At 32.3% G+C, this 24,053-nt stretch overlaps 1 protein-coding gene across 1 annotated transcript in view; it reads right to left on the bottom strand.

Annotated features, from left to right (window-relative positions):
- Window positions 1-1,084: 1,084 nt before the first annotated feature.
- The window catches only part of LOC145277990 (programmed cell death protein 5-like), a 31,937-nt gene continuing 8,968 nt past the window's right edge, over window positions 1,085-24,053 (bottom strand). The window contains exons 2-5 of the mRNA XM_080130133.1: window positions 16,256-16,361; window positions 15,578-15,669; window positions 10,619-10,690; window positions 1,085-1,436 (exon numbers count right to left, since the gene is read on the bottom strand). Of these exons, the coding sequence (XP_079986259.1) occupies window positions 1,389-1,436; window positions 10,619-10,690; window positions 15,578-15,669; window positions 16,256-16,361 (318 nt within the window). The 3' untranslated portion in view covers window positions 1,085-1,388. The remainder of the gene's footprint in view (window positions 1,437-10,618; window positions 10,691-15,577; window positions 15,670-16,255; window positions 16,362-24,053) is intronic.

The following is a 24,053-nucleotide window of genomic DNA, read 5'->3' as shown; positions in this document are numbered from 1 at the left end:
TTCTAATAGTCCGTTATCATGCTTATCCAATATTCCATCTTACTAAGCATTCCACTCTGAAATTCTATGTTTTCAAAAACAAAAAAATGAATGCTGAAAATAAAAATTAGGTCAATTACAATATTTATTGATTCATCAAATATTTAAAACAGAATAAAAAATTGTTTTGAATATTTGATGAATTAATATTGTAATTAACCCAATTTTTATTTTCAGCATTTATTTTCTTGTTTTTATTGACCTATCTAGTATATTAAGCTTTCTCTTATCTTGATAGATTCTAAGATATAATCCTTCCAGTTTCATACATCATTCCAGGTTAATATTTTTCAGAGGTGAAACAACCAATGAATTTTAATGAGGTTCATACAAGAGTTCTCAATACAAAAGCAGGGCCAGATATACTTTTTATTGGTTTTTATATAAGCATTTATATGTTGCTATGCATTCATGAGCATGCTTTGGTCAGCCAGTTACAATTAACTAGAGACCTTTTCAGCTGATGTTGCTAATACAAAAGTAGAGTTAGTAATGAAAATTGGAAAAAGATCAGAGTAGATTTGGATCAAGAAGGTAGTCACATGATATTTAAATGCCATTAACTTATTTTTGAATAAGTGAAAAAGAAAATGAAAAATGAATAAAATTATACGCCACTTTTGAATATCCTGTGACTGTCCTCTTGATGAAAATCTGCTGTTATCTCCCCCTCCCCCATTTTCATTACAGACTACTTTGTGTAAGCAGCATCATAAAGAGGTCTGATTACTTGCAACTAAATAACTGAAATATGCTCATGAATGTGTAGTGGCATAAATGTTTATGTAAAACAAAAAGTATAAGAATTAATTCAAATACATGTAATATTAATTCATCGCCAAGTTCAGAAGACATTTTCTGAAATAATTCTTGCTATTTTCATTGCAACCTCGTAACAAACTGCACAAAAGATATCCCCATTTCAATTGGTAAAAGTCTGCATAAAATGGAGAAAGAGAAAAATAATCTGGAGGTAGTTATTTTTTTTGTGTGTGTATGAGGGGGGCGGGGCAGGACATTTCTTTTAATTAAAAAATAAGCACAATCAGAATATAATTAACTGTATTCCATTTTTTTTTCCTTTTTTTACTTAAATAGCAGAATATAACACGCATTCATTTTGAATGGACATCATGCTCCCATGAGGAAGAATAGACACTACATATTAGGCTGAAAGTTGAGAGGCTGTGCAATGATCTCTTTGTGCCAATGTACACATCTCTGTTGGGCCAAGTGGTGATGCTGGCACTTCTGGACTGAGGAAAAGAAAACGATGCTCCATTGGCACAGGCAGGCACCCTAACTGAATGAAGAGAGGCAAGGGATGGGGACAGGGATGGGAGGCTGGATCAATAATCATCATCTGAATCATCCATATTGATTCTTCTCCGGTCAAACTGAAAAAAAAAAAATAAAAACTTTGATAACTATATTTTTTAAAAAATTGTAATATCCAGAAATAAAAGGTGTGTGTGTACATTCAAAAAAGTTTTCAGACATTTAAATGATGTGCCACTTCACTATCAGGTATTGTTTTTATGAATAAACAATTTATACACACACACACGAAACAGTGTGTGTGTGTGTGTGTATGTGTGTGTGTGTGTATGTGTGTGTGTGTGCATGTATTCTTCTAGTTTTTATTCCCCTTAAAAAAAAAAAAAACTCCAACTGCGTATTTTTTCCAATGAATATAAATCTGTCTGAGGAGTTGTTTAGTGAATTTCCATCATTCAATGAAATATGTGCAAGACGAATTCCACTAATAAGAGACATTTTACATTTCTATCTTGATGTATCCTAAGCTAGATGTCGCATTTATATATTTCTGTAACCTTGCTCCTTTCTCCTCTTCTGACAAGAGGAGAAATTTCTAGGTACAAAACTGTGAAATGCCTAGGAATAAAGAGCGTTGACAACCCCTCTGTATATATGAGGTTTTCCTTATTGAACTGGCAAATAAATTCACATATATTTTTTAATATTATGCCGCTTTGTTGCTAACAGATATTAGTTCTCATTAGATTACCAAAGTTAAGCAACACTGAGCCTGATGAGTACAAGATGGATGATCATTTGAAAATAGCAGGCACTGTATGTTGGAGCACGTTGACTCCAACCTGCGAGAGGAGCAAAAGCTTAACATTGTCATCTCCTGATATCGCCTGTGAATTTCATACATCGATGAAACTTCCTTCTTTAAAGCCAGTTGAACCCACCGAGAGTTAATGCTGCTCTGGTATCCTGCGTTTATTTATATATATATATATATTATATATATATATATATATATATATACACACACACTACATACATACATACGGTGTCTATAAAGTCTGTGTGCAATTTTAAAATGAATAATTCCAAAATCAAATTCTTTTTACAGATCACTTCTATTGCAAACACAAATAAAGTTATATTTTATTTTACACATGGACTTTATGGACACACACACACATATATATATATATATATATATATAGTGCGTGTATGCTTTTCTAGAGATTGTATATATAAATGACTACAATTTATATTATTTATTTCACATATATGCAATAATTACTGTTAATATTAACAAAACTAAAGTGATTTGATAAATTAAAAAAAAAAAAAAAAATGGAGGTTACCAAAACTTTTCTTCAAATATGTTAATTTTTGAAGGGAAGTAATTTAAAAAAGTAAATGTTCCTAAAATTACAATTGGGTTATATTAAAGATATGTAATGCAAGTTATGCAGAAAAGATACTTGGAACTAGATTAACAGTTTCTAGATGGTGGGGAAATTATATATATATATATATATATATATATATATATATATATATACATACACACACATATATACAAATAAAAATAAATGGTTATCAATGTTTCGTCCCTATTTCAGGGGACATCACCAGGATTGAGTAAAAAAAAAAAAAAAAAAATGGTATTTATGGATGGCAATATAATGCAAAGGTGTAGCATAACATGAGGAGCAGGTTTCTCCTTGCCAAAAAACAAATTTAAATTAAATGAAACTGAACATAGAAATGGTCAAATAAATAAAAACAAAAATTTTAATATTAATAAAATATACATAATGGTGGGACACACAGCGCCAAACTTCCATTGCAATAAGCTGAAAGAATAGGTCAACAGCATGCCAAGCATTTTCTGGGTGAATTCACTGAAGACTGGCTAAAAAGAGGATCGTCCCATCATGATTAGCAGAGGATTATAATGGCTGCGCAAAATCAATGCTTGATAACCAATACGTAGTAAAGATTGTGTTCTTTGTGATATAAGCGTTGTTTAAATTTTAAATTGCAATACATATGATGTACGTTTATAAGCTAAATTACAAAATATTTTGTAAAATAAACAAATGTTTATTTTCTTTTTTGTATTATTTGGACTATTATTCTCATCTGGGTTGTTTTTATTTTTTTATTTTTACGTTTCGGCTGATGTAACCTCTGGCCATCTTTAGGCACATTCACACTGGATGTTATTGCTGAAAAGTGAAGAAATGTTTGGTTTATTTGCTTTCCCAACTAACACAGCCATTAGAAATTTAAAACGCAAATACTGCCAATCCTTCTTTCTTTTTTTTCTTTATTTTGTTATTAATAAATTCGGGTCCATTCCACTTTTTTTTTTTGATATGATGAATGTATATTTTTAGAGATGAGGATTTAATAATCCAAATAATTATAAATCCTCATTTCAAAAATATACATACATCACATCAAAAAACAGAATGGACCTAAATTTATTAACAAAATTAGTAAAAAGACTTGCACTATTTGTGTTTATAAATTTTTAACGGCTGTGTTCATTGGGAAAGCAAATAAACCAAACATTTTTTTCACTATTCACCAATGTGAATGCACCTGAAAAAGGCTGGAGGTTACATCGGCCGAAATGTTGTGAAAAAACAGCCAAGATTAGAATAATAGTCAAAATGATAAAAACAATTATAAATCCTTATCTCAAAAATATACAATCATATCAAATGTTTACTCGTTTAAAATTAATATTTCAGTATAATACGCCATCATCAGAATTTTTTTTTTTTTTTATCATGGTAGTAAATGAAAGAATTCAGTAGTAGAGAATCTGTAAGTTGTTCTTCGATGGTGATATTTCCTAATGTTCGGAAGATTACACTTGATACAAACATAATCTTCTGGACATTAGAAAATATCAATGTTGAGAAACAGATTTTCTACCACTGAATTTTTCATTTAACATTATGTCAATAAAAAAAAAAAAAAAAACTCCTGGTGTATTACATCAGAATATTAATTTTTAAACAATTAAAACTTGTTTATTTTACAAAATATTGCATTGTTATTTGGCTTATAAATGTGTGTGTATATATATATATATATATATATAAAACTCTGGATCTTGCCAAGGCAATTTCATCCTTTTTTTTAAAAAAAAAAAAAAGGGTGGCAGGTGAATATATATATATATATATATATATATATATAAAATAAATTATTATTATTCCCCCATTTCCTTGTACCTATTTGTGAATTATTCCACGTATTTCTGCCTTTTGGATTATTTTGGACCATCTTCCAATTGCGCGATTCCTTTAGATTTTACTTGTGCGAATGGAAATTTAACTAACTTTCTTGGATTTGCATTTTGGGATTTTATCGTGATTGGACACTTTACCTTTCACCAGACTATCCATTCACGTGAAATCACTTTTTTCTTCACCCTATTCCCTCTGCTTCACTTTTTGTTATCAAGTAAGATCTTTGACTTACTTGTAGTTTCATCAAATACTTTTGCAAGCAAAATCCGATCCTGCATTTTGCTAAATTCTACCCTCTGATGAGAAAAAGTATTTTTTCGAAACTCCACGGATTAAGGACTATCCACTTATTTAGTGGATCCTTTTCAAATTAAATATGTTTTAAATTCTTTTTCAAAGTGTTTTTAACATGTTTTATAACCTATTTGCTCTTATATATATATATATATATATATATATATATACATACATACATACATACATACATACACACACACACACACACACAAGATTGGCTCAGAGGCTAAAGAATAAGGGTGGATAGTTGTATGTTTTGGATTAGATTCTAGTTAATGACACCCAAGTCATATATATATACATATATTAGTTTTGATCTCGCTACTATATTAGGTTCAATATAGTAATCTATAGAGAATTAAATACATAATCAGCAAGAATTAAAATATGGTTGGCTGTTTTTGGGTTTACGGCATATCAACCCTTTCTGGGTTATTTAATGCCGAATCCAGTTATTTTGGGAATAGTATTCGATGTTGTATCCAGTTATTTTATAGGAGGTTTTTATTTTCCAAGTTCTTTGTATCTTAAATTGTTAGTTTGTAGTGTTTGGTTTGGTTGTTTTATAGTGGATTTTATCGTTTTTGTTCTGTCTTGCAGAATATGATGGGTTTTGTAATCGGAGGTGGAAAATGGTTACAGTATTATTGATCGGTACATTTTGGGTTGGAAAACCAGTCAGAAAGTGAGGGGGGGGGGATAGAAAGAGAAGGCGAAAATAGGGGGATGGAAAAGTGGGAAAAGGCAGGTTCTTGTTTTTGCAGAATATAAGGTTTGGGGGGGGGTTATATTTTTTGGAAGAGTCCTATTTTTTTAATGTAAGATAAGATTTTTCCAGTGTTGTTCTTTTTGAAGATTTTTTGAAGATCTATTTCTTTGTAGTGTTTTTTTTTCTAATTTGTGAAAGATCTATGCATTCAGTTAGTAGATGTTTTACAGTAAGTGGTGTTTGACAGGGAATGCATTGGGGTAGGAGGTAAGAATGGGTTAAGTGTGTGTGTGACCTATTGTAAGTCTTGTTAAAATGACATTTTGTTTTCTGTTTGTTTTCTGATGATCCCACCTCCACTCTCCAAGTGTGGGTTTTATATTGTATAATTTGTTATTTTTATTTTCGTTCCATTGACTTTGCAATTTCCCAAGTATATGGCTGTTGATCAGGAGTCCAATATCCGTGTATGGGATCCTGTGCCCATCAACGTTCAACTTCATTGCCTCCTTAGCCATAGCATCGGCTCTTTCATTGCCCCTGATTCCCATGTGGCTAGGGATCAAGATGAATATTATTTTCTTTTGGTCGGTAATGAGATTTATTTTGTTTAGGAGTATGATAATTATGGGGTTCTCCTGTTTTCTATTTTTTATAGTTGTTAAAACGGATAAAGAGTCAGAATATAATGAATTTTTCTGAGTTTTCCTCAGCAATGATATCCAGTGCTAAATCTATGGCTCTAGTTTCAGCACTAAATATAGAGGCTTCGTTCTGAAGTTGTTTGCTAATTGTTGTAGGTAGCTGCATATCCAACTATTATTATCCTTTGAGCCATCTGTGTATATGTATGTATAGTCAGAGTAGCATAGCTTGATATTTTCGAGTTCTTGAAACATGGCAGGATTTGTTTTTGATTTTTTTATTTTCATTAAGTTGAGCATTATATTTGGTTGTCTCAGTCCATGGTGGGCTTTTGGATATTATAGAATGGTGGATATTTGTTATTGGAATTTGAGATTCTTCTATACTGGTTTCTATTCAAAGTCTGAAGGTTTTTATAGCTTTTTCTTTTGTTAAATAGGTTTCTATATTTGAGGTCAAAGGTACATTGATAAGTAGGGTTTGTTGGGCAAGACTTTAGTTTCAAGTAATATTGTAAGCCAAGTTTTTCCCGTCTGAGCTTTAAGGGTGCTTCGTGGGCTTCTGCATATAGACTTTCTTTGGGAGATGTTCTATATGCTCCCAAGATTAGTCTTAATCCCTCATGGTGAATGGGGTCAAGGATATTTATGTAGGAAGATCTTGCTGACCATAAATGAAACGGCCATAATCCAGTTTTGAACGAATTAGAGTCCTGTATAGTTTTAGGAGCGTTTGTTGGTCTGCTCCCCAGTCTGTGTTGGTGACAACTCTTAATAATTGTAGTGCTTTGCGACATTTCTGCTTTAAATATCTCAGATGGGGAATAAAATTCAATTTTTTTGTCAAAAATGAACCCTAGGTATTTATATTGAACAGTAACATTTTTTTTGCCATCAAGTTTGAGGGTTGGATCATTGTGCATTTTTTTAATATTACAGAAGTGCATACACTTCGTTTTTAACTCGGAAAATTTAAGCCCATTTTCTGTGACCAACCGGTTTATTTTGTTTAGGTTCAGCTCTATTGTTTGGACATTTTTTTTATCTATAACAGATCAAGAAGTCATCGACATATAGGTAGCAGTTGGTTCCAGGACTTAGGCATTTGGTAATATTGTTAATCTTTATATTAAATAAAGTGACCGATAGTATGCTTCCTTGTGGGACCCCTTCCTCCTGGTTTTCGAGGTCATGGACCTTAAAGTTTCTGTCAGACAAAAAAATCTTTTAATTTGGGTAATCTGCCCTTTAGTCCAAGATTGTGTAGGTCTTTCATGATACCGTATCTCCACGTTGTATCGTAGGCCTTTCCTAAATCGAAGAAAAGGTCATTGTATGTTCCTTTTTTTATGAATCCCTCTCTGATTAAGGTCTCTAAGCGAACCAGGTTATCAATGGTGCTTCTTTTATTTCAGAACCCATTTTGGAGGTTTGTAATCAGACCATTTGATTCAAGGTATCAAGTTAGTCTTTTGTTCAATATTCTTTCGAATGTTTTACATATGTAACTTGTTAATGCTATGGGTTAGCAGCTTTTGGGATCAGACTTAACTTTATCGGGTTTTGGGATGGGATCACTGTTGCTTGTTTCCATATGTCAGGGAGTTCACCCCTGATCCAAATGTCATTGAAGATGTTTTGGAGGTAGATTAAGAATTTTTGAGGTAGTTGTTTCAAGAACTCATAGTGGATCTCATCTGGCCCTGTTGCAGTGTTGTGTGAACTGTTTATGGCATCGGTTAATTCAGATAAGGTGAAAAGTTTGTTGTAGTCTTCTACATTATCTGGGTTGAAGTTTAGTTTGTTCCTTTCAGCATCTAGTTTGATTTTTTTGAATTGTGGTTTATAATTTTTGCTAGAGGAGTTTTTTTTTTTTAGGTTTTAGCGAGTACATTTGCTATATCTTTTTTGCTGGTTATTTTTGTATTATCTTTTGACAGGTGTTTTAGCTTTTGTTGATTTTTACCAGCTATCTTTCTAACCATATTCCAGATTTGTTTTGTTTTGGTGTTAGAGTTCAGTTTGTTGATGTAGACTCTCCATGACATTCTTTTGGCTTCCTTAATTGTTCTACGGGCTTTTGCTCGGTTTTGTTTGGATTGGTCTAGATTGTGGGTAGTTGGACGACTTAAATTTTTGCAGTGCAGCTTTACATAATCTTACCATTTTTTGCCAATCTTCAAGGTCTTTTAAATTTTTTTGATTTGGAGCCTTTGGGTATACATTCCCCAGCTATTGACATCAACGTATCAGTGAAGTGTTCCATAGAGTTCTCCAATTCATCTTTGTCTATTAGTTTTGCATTGGGTTTTATATTCCTCTCAATTAGCTTTGTTTAACTTCCATCTGAGGGGGTTATCTTCAATCAGGATTGAGTTTTCAAGTATAATGGAAAAGTGATTGCTACCACGAGTCATCATGCACTCACTTATCAACTGTAGTCCATTAATGTGGCTGGTTCGCATAGCGACAAATCAATGGCTGAGTATGTACCTGAGGCAGGGTGGAGGTATGTATTGGAGATTTGGTTCATGAGGGACAGATTGTTATTGTTGATGATATTTTCTAGTTTTTTACCTTTTGCGTCTGTTTTATTGCTTCCCCATATGATGTTGTGGCTGTTGAAGTCTCCAAGTAGGATGTATGGTTTAGGAAGTTGTTCTATTATTTTGTTGACTTCATTTATGGGGTCATGTGGTGGGATATACATGGAGCAAATGTTGATGGTTTTATGCAAAGTGGTTTTCACAGCAATTGCTTGTAATGTGATGTCTAGAGTTATTTCGCTCCGAGGGATGTCGTTTCTAACTAGAATCGATACACCTCCGGAGGCCCTCTGTCCAGTATTGTGTATAAAGTTGTATTGGGTGTAGTTTTTTTATAGTGATGTTATTGTGTGTCTTCAGAAATGTTTTCTGGAGGCAGATGATAGCAGGTCGTAGTTTAGATATTAACAATAGTAATTCGTTTATGTTTGCCTTAAGTCCTCAGCAGTTCCATTGAATGATAGTTTGAGTTTTTTTTTATTGTGTTGTGTCATTTTATTTGTCTGGGGGTGTTTTGTCTTCTACCTCTATCTACTCCAGGGTTCCTATTTTGTTTCCTCCTCTTGAGGTCGATTGGGATCTAGATCTTGGTTTGTTAATTGTTTTTTCTTCAGTTTTCGTTTTATTGGGTGATGATGGTGTTGTTTCATTTGGTTTGTTTATAAGGGTTGTTTTCATTTGGTGAGTTTTTTTCTTTTTCTTTGTTTGATTTAATTTGAGTTTTTTGGTTTGTTGGTTCTATTTTTTTTTTTCTTTTTGTGATACTCTCTTTTGTAGATTGATTATTTACAGAGTTCAGGATTAGTGTTTTAATTTCTTTCATTAGGTCTTTCATCTCTTATCAATTGAGATAGTTCTTCAGTTCGTATTTCTGGAGAATTTTTTGTATAACTTTGACAACTTTGATTTGTTTATTTTACCATTCTTGGAATATCTTGCGTTCATAATTTTCCTGGCTTCCAAGAAGGTTATATTTTTGGTGTACTTTGTTATTTCTTTTAGCCATGTTTTGCATCCTTTGAAGTCAGCTGAATACTTTTCACTACAGTTTGAGCATTTGGGGTCTTTTTTGCAGTCACTATGTTTTGAGTTTTCACCACATCTTATACATATTGGTGATTTGGTGCATTTGGATTGGTGATGTCCAAATTGTTGACAACTGTAGCACCTTAGAGGGCTTGGGATGTATTTTTCCACGTTCACTTTTAGGTATCCAATTTTAATCTCACTTGGGGGATTTGTGGAGTCAAAGGAGAGTATATATGTATTTGTCAATATAGTTTCTCCATTTTGTTTTATTCTTATTCTTTTTACTTCTGTAACACTTTGGGATGAAAGGTTAGATAAAATTTCCTCAGCCGAGCAATTTCACTGGATCTAATGACTCCTTTTGAGGAGTTTAGGTATGGGTGGAGATAAGTGTTAATTTTGATATTGTTAAAGGTTTGCCATGTGAAAATTTCTTTAGCTTGTTTTTTTGTTTCAATTCAATAAGTATGGTGTTATTTTGTAGCCGTTTTATCATTTTGGGTTTTATTTTTTGAGAGAAAATTTTTCCATTATAAAAGGTGAAATTTTATTTATTTCATTTTTTTCAAGCGTTTCTATTACTAAATATATTGAGTTTTCTTTGAGCATTTCTGTTGTGTAATATATATATATATATATATATATATATAGTGCGTGTGTATATATGTATGTACATACATAACGAATACTTATCAATCCATGTTTACATTTCAGATACAAAATTAATGAGCAGATATGATAATGAAATTACAGCTATCAATTGTTATGCATGCTGTAGAAAAAATAATCTTTATCTCAAATTCTTAAAATTTTCATTACCTTTACAGTCGTAGAACGTTTGGTTTGTTCACTAACTTGTTCCAATAAAGAGATCAAATGTGCTTCCGTCAACTGAAAGAAAAAGTGATGTGCTTAGGTAGAAAGAAATATTAGTGTTAATTCACTTGGAAAATCTTTTCTTATAATTCAGTTAGCATTTTTTTTTTTGAATTATTCTTTTTATTACAGAAAAATAGAAAAAATACAACATTTAAAACTTGTATCATTTGTTTGAACTACTGTTCTCATCTTAGATATTATCCTCACATTTTGTCCGATGCATCTTGTCGAATTTGGGAATAAGTACAGAAATTTTAAACTGAACTATTTTAATCCAAGGTAGTAGCTTGCTCTCATTTTCTCAACTATAAAGGGATACAAGTCTTAAGCTATCCCAGTGGATTGAATAAAGGGTTCCGTATCGATTCCGAAATTCGACAAGATGCACTATATCAGACATTACATTGACGGAAATATTTTAAAAATAACATGCAAGATGAATATGGCAATTCAAATAAACCAAATACAAATTATTAGCTAAAAAATTCAGAAATATAACATTTAAAAAGCTATTAGAACAACATCAATAGATCAAATTTTGTTGACTATATTTTCTGATAGTTCCCATAATTACACCCTTCCTATCAGCATCATCATCAATGTAAAGTCCATTTTACATTCTAGTAAACATGAGATGGCTTAAAATAAAATCGACTTCCAGATTATCCTATTTCTGGCCAGGTCTTTAACTCAAAGACATCTTTATCACAATAGCAGAGGTTTCCTGAACTTACCTCATTCACTCCTAATTCTTGCAATCACATTAGGACCTGCTCTGTCCTCGAATTGTATCACCATGGCAAACAAAACTTTGACATCGCCATCAAGATATACATTTAAAAAAAAAAAAAAAAAAAAAATTTCTAAATTTAATTAATTTTATCTTAAAATGTTCTATGCTATTACTGTTCTTTACCTGATTTGGCAACCATTCCAAAAATGCGTTACTTTTTTTTTTTTTAATAGACAGTTTTTGAATTCTACATTGGCAACAACCTTACTGCTTGAGGAAGATTAAAAAAAAAAAAAAAAAATTTTTTAGAAAGCCTTCACTATAGAAAGGCCACTATTTTGAAAGTTTAAATTAAATCACTAATTTTCTTTTCTAGTAAAGTAGTTAATCCTATTTCCCAATCTCTACATGTGTAAGTTTTGATTTTACCTCTTTTTGTCAGTCTTCTTTGTAGATCTTACAATCTCAATATTACATTCTAATTTTTATATGTAGACACTGGAAGCCAAGCCCGAGTAAAACATGCTACATAAAATCTTATTAGATCTTTACACATCTTAAAAACCAACATTATAGAATATTCCTTACCATCAAATTATTTGCTATTGTGATTTGAAATATATTATCTTAGTTTGAATACAAAAAAAAAAAAAAAAAAAAAAAAAATGCATTAAAATTTGGAGAAATGTAAAAACTTGTTACCTAGAATTTACTTTTTGTTCATGAATGAAGCTTGCTGTATTCTGATTGGAATAATTGTTAGCTATGTCAACTGTATTATTGTCAGTCATTAACCCCCACCCCGCAAGAATTCATTTTTTTTTGGGGGGGGGGGGCTTATTACCAGAAGACGAGCTAGTAATTGATCAATGAGAAATCCAATACTCCTACATACGTATAACATAGGAGACAATTTGGCCTGGTGTATCTTTGATTTATACATAAATCCTATGTCCATCTTTTATAAATCAAAGTATTTGAAATTTTGTATACCAGTAAAAACTTGTTAATATTATTAATTCATCAGATTGACATTGCTGAATTTCCAATGATTTAATGTTGATAGCACCCACGTCAGCCATCTTGCTTCCCTTCTAAATAAATGTAAAAATCTAAAAAAATATTACGAGGGTACATGTTGATATTAGATTGACATTTTCGTTTTTGTATTATTCAGACGACTATTCTATTCCTGGTGGTTATTTTCACAATGCTTCAGCTGCTGTAACCGTCAATGTTCTTCAGGTGCATCTTTTCAAACTTAGGAATCTTATATCAAACTTGAGAAACGATGCAAAATTTCAATAATTCACAGAGGTAGGTTTTTCTCATTCTGTCAGTCAAACCGAGGAGAAGTGTTAATTTTTATGTTATTCTTCATTACCTGTAGTAAGGATTGAACATTCAATCTCCAGATTGTCACTTGTTAATCATCACCTTTAACTATCACGCCATCGACTAATGTTCAAAAAGCTGCACCTGAAGGTCAACTAAAAACGTGACAATAATAACCAAAATGAGAATAAGTCCAAATAATCTAAATTAACCCTCCTCTAAAAATCTACAAAGCATAATTTTTCATTATTGAACCTAATTTCCGAGAGTAAAAACCAAGCCGTGTCGCTATAAAAACAAATACATTCTTGGGGATACAGTTTACCTATATGTTTAAAATTTTTTAAAAAATTTCTCAACACAAAAGATAGACAGTTTTTCCGTGAGTTGCACTTGGCAATGCCTGGTGAAAAAAAATGGAAAAACGCTGGATTATAACGAGCGAGTCCAGAAAAAAAAAAAAAAAATCTGCCGTACTATAACGCGGGAATGCAAGTAGAAAAAGAAACAAAAACAGTTAGAATTGGGGGGGGGGGGGGGGTAATAATTTTTTCTTTTTCTTTTTCTTTCTCCAAAGAAAAGTTTTGGGTAGCCGACGACTGCAGATTTTGTTTATGCAGCAATTTTTTTTTTTTTAATATATATATATATATATATATATATATATATATATGGCGATTAAGCTACCCTGAACATTCGGCGTTTCATCCACTCTAGGATTTCTCAGGCTTATGCGCATAAGCCTGAGGAATCCTAGAGTGGATGAAACGCCAAATATTCAGGGTAGCTTAATCGCCATATATATTTTATAAATTACTAACTAGCTCTACCTACGTATTGAGCACTTTTGAAGTAAATACTTAAGTTTACGCATAAATCTATACTTTCGTATATTAATTTTATGTGAGTAAATGAAGTAGTTATAGATATATATATATATACATACATACATACACAGGGTGAGTGACCCCCACCAAAAAACGGGCCCCAACTCTAATTAGGCCCCGTTTCTTAGTGTTTTGTCCGAATGAAATAAAACTTTTGTCATAACTAGTTTATTATATTCAAAACATCACATCAAAACACTGGGGTCTTTGGCCTTTTTTTCTCCGTTGACTGTAAAATGTTCAGAAAAACAATTGGATGTCCTGTTTTTTTTTTGGGGGGGGGGGGGGGTCACCCTGTATATTTTTTTTGCGGTTGTCAGTTATTGTGGGCTAGGCATATACTTTTTTGGGCAACATGCAGTTTCCTGAGGATAGGCTATTTCTTTAAGGATAGTATTTTCTACTGGTTGAAGAAAAGCAGCTGACGACGGCAAAGTAGGCTGAGAAAGGTTGTTAGAGAATGTAGAAGGAGGAAGTTCCTGAAGCAGGTAGCTTTCTGCTACATGCTTTATGATAGACACAAAAGGACTCTTTCCGAATTTTTGTCTCCGCATAAATTCACTAACTGTCAAGCAGATTGCAGTTGGTTCCATACTCTTATTTCATTGTTCCGCCTCCTTCCACATGATTCGTGGTAGCCTTAGTCGTAGGGTCTACAAAATGAAGGCTGTGGTTAACTGTAAGATGGTCGTACCCTTGATCCTACTTTGTAGTACACTTTCCAGCAATCGGAGACTATTGTGGTCCCCGGTAGTATGTACTTCTTTATTAACGGAAGAAAGTTTTCCGCTTTATGATCTGGGACTGTAACAAGAAAACCCTCCTCAGCAGGATCGTATCCTCCGAAGACCCAGAACGGTTCGACAACCCTCCCGACATTAGGTTTTCAGACTCGTCAACTTCCACTGTGTGCCCTGGGCTTCCGATCTGCCAGGGATTCCTCAGGAAATAGTCTTGGTAAATATCTCTCAGGAAGTTTTTCCAGTCAGTGAGAGTGGAACCCGACCCAATATCATACTCTCACCATAGGTTTTTGTGTTGCCATTTCGAACGCCCACAAATATATAATTCATATAATTGTAGGTAGTAGATGGAACCTCTCGAAAAAAAGTGCTATGGCACAAGAACATCCATTGTCTGCAATGGCCATTAGTGCACCTCCAGCCAAAACCCTCGTTTAAGTTTCATTTCTTCATGATGCACTTTCACCGACATGTTTTGCATCTCCTCTCCGTTGCTAGCAGCTGGTTTTCCTGACAAAAAGTGAAGACATCTGTGGATTTACAAATTATTTCCAGCCTGGACTGTTTCATTTTCCTTCTTTTTTTTTTTTTTTTTTTTTAATGAAGAGACACAATGAAACTGCCTTTCTTTTTTTATTCCTGTTGAACTCTTTCCTCTTTTTTTTCTTCCAGTTTTTAACATTTGCTAGTTAGCGTCTCTTTTTGGCTCACTCATTATAATCCAGTGTCTTCCATTTTTCGCCATGCGTTGCCACGCGACTCACAGAAAAACGGGCACTAAAGTGCAGAAGTACCAAAATTACAAAGCATAATTTTTCATTATTGAACATAATTTCCGAGAGTAAAAACCAAACGATGTTGCTATAAAAAATACATTCTTAAGGATACAGTTTATCTATATGTTTAAGAATCATTTAAAAAATTTTTAAACACAAAAAGATAGACTTTAGAAGAAATTAAAGTTGAATTACATTATATTTCAAGATGGCCATCTAAAACAGTGTTTACTTAATAACACCTCTCATAAAACCATAACAGATTTGTTTTGAAAAATTTATATATATATATATATATATATATGTGTGTGCTTTTATGATAGTATTCCAGTGAAATTGTTTTTACTTATATTCAGTTAACTACTACAACACTTTTATCCAAATAACTTCATTACAAAAGATCAGAATTATTATATATCACTCACCTTTCCAGGAATCTGTCCACTAGTTGCCATCTGACACAGCATATTTTCAACCATTTTAGCTTTATCAGGTTTGGCAACTGCAATGGTATTTACTGAAAAAAATAAATTAACCTTAAATATAAAAAAAAATAAATTCAAGAAACAAAAGCAAATAAGATATGCAAGTATATCAAAGAATCTTTACTTGGAATGCAATTTTTATCTATGCCCCATACAGTATAAGCATCAAATATAGCTTACTAGAAGCATTTTAATATGTATATAGAGTCAGAAAAGACTATCACAATGAAGCTAATCAAAATATGTCATTGTTGAGAAGGATAACAATGAAGTAATTAAAAATAGTTTGTCTTTATAGCAAGTCTAACTTGTTTAGTCACAACTTCTACACAGTGGTCTAATGTGTGTAACCATGTTTCATAAGATATTTCAAGACTTCTTTATCAAATCATAGAGGTTTCAAGTTCATATGGGCTGATAATGCTGTTAAAATAAATTATTTTTGGTATAAATACACAAAATTCTAAAAGCAGTTTTGTACCTTAACAAGTACCTATAATAACATCGAACTGCTATAAACAGCAAGCAAAGAGGAGCTCCCCCGACCCATTCCTCTACTATGTAACGCATTTAATGGTTGTTTGGCTTTAAAAGTTGACTGGATAAACATGTACATACATCTTGCCCTTGCAGACTGGTCAAGAATCTGTGAAAGAATGCTGTTCTTCATTTCTTCTTGTTGCGCTTTTTTCTGCTGCACATCTTCCTTGGACATTTGGTTATTCTAAAAGAGAGAGAAAAAAAAAGGATTAAACAGACATATCTCAATTCTTAAACAAAATTTGTGATCCACCATCAAATTTTATTTAATGTTCATTTTACATGCCGACACAAGTTGGATGATTTTTAAAACTTGACTTAATCTAATCCCGTTTCTTTTGAGTCCATTTTTATTGCTTCCTCACATGTTTACCTTAACTTTTCTCTGAACTGACTCAACTACCTCAACTGTTCCACATCTTCTAATCCAACAACCCCCACGAAACACTTGTCTAGCTGAAAACACTATCAATAATTCCCCCCCACTCTTTATCTATGCCTAAACCTAAACGTAGATTCCATGAACAAAGTTTCTTTCTTAGAACTGCACGCCTGTGGAATTGTCTTCCGTTTTCCTGCTTTCCGGCTGACTACAATATGGTTGTGTTCAAGTCTAAAGTAAATAAGTTCTTGATGAGCTGTTCCATATAAGTTATCAAATTTACCGAATTTGCATTACTAATGATTACTATATTGTCCAATTTCTACTGTACACTCTTTAACCCTCATCCTTGAGTGGTCTCTTGGCCTTGATAATGTGGTTGATACCTGTGTAAAAAAAAAAAAAACTTTCTACCTGACCATACAATTGAAAATTGTTTTGTATACATATCCTTATACTGTCCAAGATTTAATCTTCCTCTAAGGTCATCAGAATTAAGTCTGTCCAAAATTCACATTACATATCAATTCTATCATTCTTATGATTACTCTCAACCTTCACTGGCCAGGTTTCTCTTACATACACCACATTTCCCTTGGTTAACAGTTTTAACATTTTGTTGGTTAGTATTAACAGAAATTCTATGAATTTACTTCATTGATTTCTAACTCTTGCAATCAGACTATCATCCTAGTAACAACAATCTCAATAGCTTTACCATTCAGATATAACTTTTGAGCATCAGAGTTCTCATCTGTCTTCATTGTCATACAATTTTTGCATGTAAACTCATTATCTTGTCCCAACCACTGCACATCTTGTGTATCCAATGCCTATAAGTACCACAATAACTGAAATGCACTAAACTTCCTTTCCACAAATCAAGCAGAACTTTGCTTTCTGTGAGCTTTCCAACACTACAATCACCAATCATTACTTTGGTCTTGGTAACATTCATTTTTAAACATTTTCTTTCCTTAATATTCCTCAAACGCTTTAATTTAATCAGTAGATCTTCCATTGTTTCACAGGTAAATTGATCTCTTCTGGACTACATGTATGAAACTTCCTGGACAATGCTTCTAAAACAGAAATGAAAAGCAACAGTCTCAGTACAGAACCCTAATATACTCCCACTTTTTTTTTTTTTTTACTACAAAGGAGTCACCACTTATAAAGGACAAGAGGCCACTCGAGGATAAGGGTTAATCAGTGTACAGCAGTCAAGGGGAACATGCCGTAGTTATCGTTAGTAGCGGAAATTTGATAAATAAATATCAAAATAAAAATTAGAAATTAAAGTTACCACAAAATGTTCCTTAAACAACATTCGTCAAACTACTCACTTGTTCTAGTTTAACACAACCAGACAACTTTTCTTAGCACTGTCAAAATCTTTCTCTTGATACACAAAAGTAAAATACAGGTTCTTATTAGGATATTTCTCTTGCATTTGTCTCAGGATAAATGTAGCAAGTGGTACTTTGCTCATCCATAAAACCAAGCTGCATTTTATCTATGCTAATCTGACTTATTTGCTGCTCAATTATTTTCTCAATCACTTTTAGGACATCTATATATATAAAAGCGAAAATGTATGTGTGCATGTATGTTCGCTTTTCCTCGATGTCCACGAAAGGCTTCTTTCAGAGAAGCGCTTGCTCGCTTCACAACTTTTTAAAACTTTTTATATCATCTATAAATTGTAATATCTACGAATTATCCACGGAGCTCGCCTCTCTATTTAATTTTATTGACTTTCAAACGTTAATTATTCCACATTTCCCCGCATCGGCACGCGTTACATTTGGTTTTCGGTATAAAAAAAGCGAACCTCGACTCTAATCACAGGCCCAGAGCCAGTTTGGTAAATGTCAGACTGTAGCTTTCATTTCGCTCCTCCTAATAAACAGGGAGCGGTATTGTAAAAACAAACAAACCGATTTATTCAAAACTGTCCCGCACAAAATAACTGCTGAATACCTATCGCCGTCACATCAATCAAAAACGCGCACCTGTTTTTTTTTAAAAACACTTTACTATTTTCCAACTGCGCGCCGTCAACGCTTCGGGTTTTTTTCACATACCCCGAAAAACACCTGGGCAACGCCGGGTACCCCTCGCTAGTCTATAAATATAAAAGCGAAAATTTATGTATGTATGTGCATTTGCTTTTTCTGTGTGTCTACAAAAGGCTTTTATCAGAGAAGCAGTCGCTCGCTTCACAACTTTTTAAAACTTTATATCACATATAAATCGTAATATCTCACAGTTAACAACGAAGCTCGCCTGTCTATTTAATTTGCTTGATTTCGGGAAGATAAATATTCAACATTTGTCGCTCGCCGCATGTGGGTTAGTCTTTTTCCTATAATATCTTGAGGGGAAAAAAAAAAAGCGTTCAGCAGTAAATGAAATCCCGCAGTCAAACTTGACCTCATTAACTCATTAAAACGGGCACCTGCTAAATCCAAGTAATTAAATAAATTCAAAAGTGTTTCCATTAGCATATTGCGGTGGGGCAATGGTTAACGTCGCACGTTTTTTTTTTTTCACACTTTAATTTACAACTTTGCCTCAAGGGTTCAATCCTCATTTTTTTTTAAAAATTTTTTTAACTCCCCCACCCCCGGAGTTTCCACACACACCTCCAAACTCCCTTTTACTCTTATAAAAAGTCACAATTATACTAAATTCACAATCTTTCATAACAATCTCTTCTTCTGTCATCAGATTTGTTAAGTCGGATCATATCATTGATTGTCTCATCCAAAGCCGTTAACATTTCTGCAACAATACCTGAGGGTCATTCAGCCTTACCCCTCTTCATTTTACAGCTTACCATAAGTTGTACTTATAGATTTTAATATCTTATGGCTTTAAAATAAGTTTCTTGTTGGATTCTGAAACTTCTTTTTAATGCTAACTCATCCAGTTTGCAGGACTGCAAACAAAAAATACCATAAATTGAGAAATTTTCTATATGTCCATCAGCATTGGGTACATATTAACAATTTGATTAAACTTGTATGCAAGGGCAAAGTCACGACAAAACCTCCATCATCACCACTCTTGTTTGAATGGACTATCCACTCAACATGGTGGATATTAAGGTCACTACAGACATGAATAAATGCTGACAAAAGGAGGTTAACAGAATAGATCTTGTCAATTTTGTCAGAGATTTGCTCAATAACAACAACTCTATTAGTGAAGGGACAATGAAGCATAAAGATGAAAGTGGTGCTGTCAACAAGTGCAAGACGAAAACACATGGGTGTAATGTTGTATTCATGCTAACACAGACCTGATGTTATGCATGAAAATCTTGCAAAAGAACAAAGGAAAGGAAGAAATTCAACTCAGCTAATTTTTTGTTGAAAAGGCATTTACTCATGGTACTTTCCAAGCAAGGTCTGCATTTTTGTTTTACAAGTCTCTTCATTCGTCATATGATTAACAAAACTGCCATGTTGAACACATGCTTTTTCTCCCATGTCATGTAAAGTCCAATTACCACCAAACAAGTTTTTTCAAATCTGTCGCGGACATGTGCTTCCCCTCACTGTTGTTGCCCATGTTGTTCCAAATCTCTCTCTGCTTTTCTTTTCCTTCTCTGCAAGGTTAACTCGTACAACGGCTTAGTAATAGCAGCTTATGTATGCAGATAACCGTTACATGTCTTCATGACTTCGTTAGATAGGTATATCATGGTCTTCATCCCTGATGTAGGTGCAAATTCAGTGACGATGCCAAATATGGGAGTTGGGTTTCAAGGTCTTAATATTATGTATTTTGTAGTTTTGTGTGTTCTTTTTTAAAATTTTATTTGCACAAATAATATCACTAAGTAAATGATTCACTAAGTGTGCAAGCTGAAAATACAAAGAATACCATACAGTGAAAAAATGCTATTCTTTGCTTATTCACAGCCCTGTGGACTAAATAAATTGTATGTTTAGTGATATTACTCATGAAAGCATTAGCAGCAGAATATATAACATACTGTCAGAAATAAATTCCAATAAATGCCGTTATCTTGTATGTTTCTGTGAAAAGTTGGGTGATCTTTTATAACATTACAAACGGAAAATTTATTACTAAACATTTTCTCCACTACCTGCAGAATACACACTAACATAACCAAGTGTCTTCCAAGCCTTACAATTTTCTTAGGTCAACGTGTTTGCTTTATGTTAATCCAGTCACAAACACTGTCTATCCATCTTTTCTTTTAGGGTTAATTCTAAAAACTTCAGTACATAACTCCCAGAATGTGTGACTTTTTTTTCTTTTATTATTTACAAACAATTTCTGTATTTTTACTGATTACCAAGAAAAGTGTGACATTTTCAATTTCTTTGTTATATTTTTCAGCTATTTTAATAGCAGGAAGGAAGACAGCAAATGTAGCACAGGGAGTGATAATTTTTTTTTTTTTTTGAGAATGGGCATGACTTTATGGAATGGGCATCGTTGGAGTCAGGGTTAATGCTTAGGCACAAACCAGAAATTTGCAAAAGTAAACAGTCAAATGGATTAGGTTTTCCGAATACTTGTCTCCACAATTTACGTCTGCATGTCTTAGCAAATTCTGTAATCACCATAAAATTCTTAGATGACTACTCTGCATTTATGCTGGTTCTTTTCTACAGCAAATGAGAAAAGTATTTTTCTTTGCTTTAAAAGCACACAATTACCATAATACTAGACTTTTGTTCTCAGACTATTTTCAAGCCAGAAATTACTTTAGATTTTGAGCCAAGGTATACAATTATTAAGCAACTAGCTGTATTTACCCAGAGTTACCCCAATCAAAGCTTAAAGAAAATTAATTCAAAATATATTCAGTTTCTGCAAGGGCCTATCGCATAGTGAATAAAGTACATGTAAATTTAGTTGTATGTTACACTCTTCTGGAAGTTGAAGGTTCAATCCTCAGTGCAGGTGACACTCAAAATACAATGATGAATTACATTTCTACCCAGTCATGGTTGATGGAACAAAAGCATGCTACCTCCATGGTAGCAACTAGAAATTCAATGCAGATTCCCGAGTTTGACCAGAGAAGCCTGAAGAAGGTTGGAGGTTACACGGACCGAAACATTGTGAAAGTAACAGTCAAGATGAGAACAAAAGTCCAAAGAATCCAAATATGAAATATAGTCAGGTTTACACGTTTTTTTCTTACTAAATAGGATTTTAAAGATTTGTTTTCCAATATTTTTTTTATTTATATAAAAATATTCAATTCATAATAAAAAATAATAATCCAAAGTGCATTTATGAAAGGTATATACAGATAAGAAAGACGCACAAGATTTTCTCGATACTTTTATTAGATTTTTTTTTCAGTTTCAATTTATTATATAAAAAGGCCATTGTATGTTTCGTTAAAACTTGAAAAATACAATACAAATATTCGCAAAGTTGGTATTAAAAAAAAAATCAGCATAACCTTGGAAAAATAATATCCAAATTAAAAAGATTAGTTTCTTTGTGGTCAAATCATTTATATTATTGAATGTTATCAAAAAGTAAACTTTTTTTTTTTTTTACTCGGCATTGTCCAGGAGCAATAAAATTGTCATCATTAACATTACTATATTATATTTAGTATGTCAGAGGATAGTGGGGGGGGGGGGTTTAACAGAGATGTCCAGGAGCAATTAATGTAAACTAGCAGAACCCGTGGAAATTCTACAATTGTTGAACATTTTTAAAAACAAATAAAATGAATAAGAAATAAAAGAAAATAATAAGTACGAATTTAAAACAATTTTTTAGCAAATTCTTTTAACTTTTAAAGCTAAAAAGAATTGATTTAATAAATTTAGATTTTTTTTAATGAAAATGCAACACAAGTTTTGTTTTTTTAATAATTTTTTATATAAATTATAAAGGAACAGATGTCAATTCATTTGCACATTTTTTTAAATTTTAAGAGACTATAATAACAAACTTAGTTTTCTCTCAACATGACTTTTTATAAAGTTATAAAGGTTTGAGTTAGGGAGAGAAATAATGGGGGCCGGGGAAAGAGTAAGATAGAGAGAGAGAGAGAGAGAGAGAGAGAGAGACAGAGACAGAGACAGACAGGAGTTTTAATATAAAAAGATGTTACAAATACTATTTAAATTTTTTATGGCCCCAGGCAACACCAGGTAGCATTACTAGGAAGATACAAAGTACTTGTTTTGACTAAAAAGTCTTCATAATATAAAATTAGAATAATTATTTATGTTCTAAATGGATTGTCATGTCAATAACACCATAGTTTCTGGTTTCAATTAAAGATTAAAAGCAAAAGGTAATTATGTTGTACTTAAAAAAAAAATAGAAAACAAATATAGGTAATATTTAATACGTATGAACGAATAGTAGGCATTGATAATGAGGTTGTGTTAGAGAAAGACAAAAAGAAAGAAGACAAAAAGAAAGACAAAAAGAAAGAAGACAAAAAGAAAGACAAAAAGAAAGAAGACAAAAAGAAAGACAAAAAGAAAGAAGACAAAAAGAAAGACAAAAAGAAAGACAAAAAGAAAGACAAAAAGAAAGACAAAAAGAAAGACAAAAAGAAAGACAAAAAGAAAGACAAAAAGAAAGACAAAAAGAAAGACAAAAAGAAAGACAAAAAGAAAGACAAAAAGAAAGACAAAAAGAAAGACAAAAAGAAAGACAAAAAGAAAGACAAAAAGAAAGACAAAAAGAAAGACAAAAAGAAAGACAAAAAGAAAGACAAAAAGAAAGACAAAAAGAAAGACAAAAAGAAAGACAAAAAGAAAGACAAAAAGAAAGACAAAAAGAAAGACAAAAAGAAAGACAAAAAGAAAGACAAAAAGAAAGACAAAAAGAAAGACAAAAAGAAAGACAAAAAGAAAGACAAAAAGAAAGACAAAAAGAAAGACAAAAAGAAAGACAAAAAGAAAGACAAAAAGAAAGACAAAAAGAAAGACAAAAAGAAAGACAAAAAGAAAGACAAAAAGAAAGACAAAAAGAAAGACAAAAAGAAAGACAAAAAGAAAGACAAAAAGAAAGACAAAAAGAAAGACAAAAAGAAAGACAAAAAGAAAGACAAAAAGAAAGACAAAAAGAAAGACAAAAAGAAAGACAAAAAGAAAGACAAAAAGAAAGACAAAAAGAAAGACAAAAAGAAAGACAAAAAGAAAGACAAAAAGAAAGACAAAAAGAAAGACAAAAAGAAAGACAAAAAGAAAGACAAAAAGAAAGACAAAAAGAAAGACAAAAAGAAAGACAAAAAGAAAGACAAAAAGAAAGACAAAAAGAAAGACAAAAAGAAAGACAAAAAGAAAGACAAAAAGAAAGACAAAAAGAAAGACAAAAAGAAAGACAAAAAGAAAGACAAAAAGAAAGACAAAAAGAAAGACAAAAAGAAAGACAAAAAGAAAGACAAAAAGAAAGACAAAAAGAAAGACAAAAAGAAAGACAAAAAGAAAGACAAAAAGAAAGACAAAAAGAAAGACAAAAAGAAAG

The sequence above is a fragment of the Euprymna scolopes genome, chromosome 6 (genome assembly GCF_053919585.1).
Source record: "Euprymna scolopes isolate OS-2025 chromosome 6, ASM5391958v1, whole genome shotgun sequence".
NCBI classification, from domain to species: domain Eukaryota; kingdom Metazoa; phylum Mollusca; class Cephalopoda; order Sepiida; family Sepiolidae; genus Euprymna; species Euprymna scolopes.
This window is presented reverse-complemented; position numbering and strand designations above follow the sequence as displayed.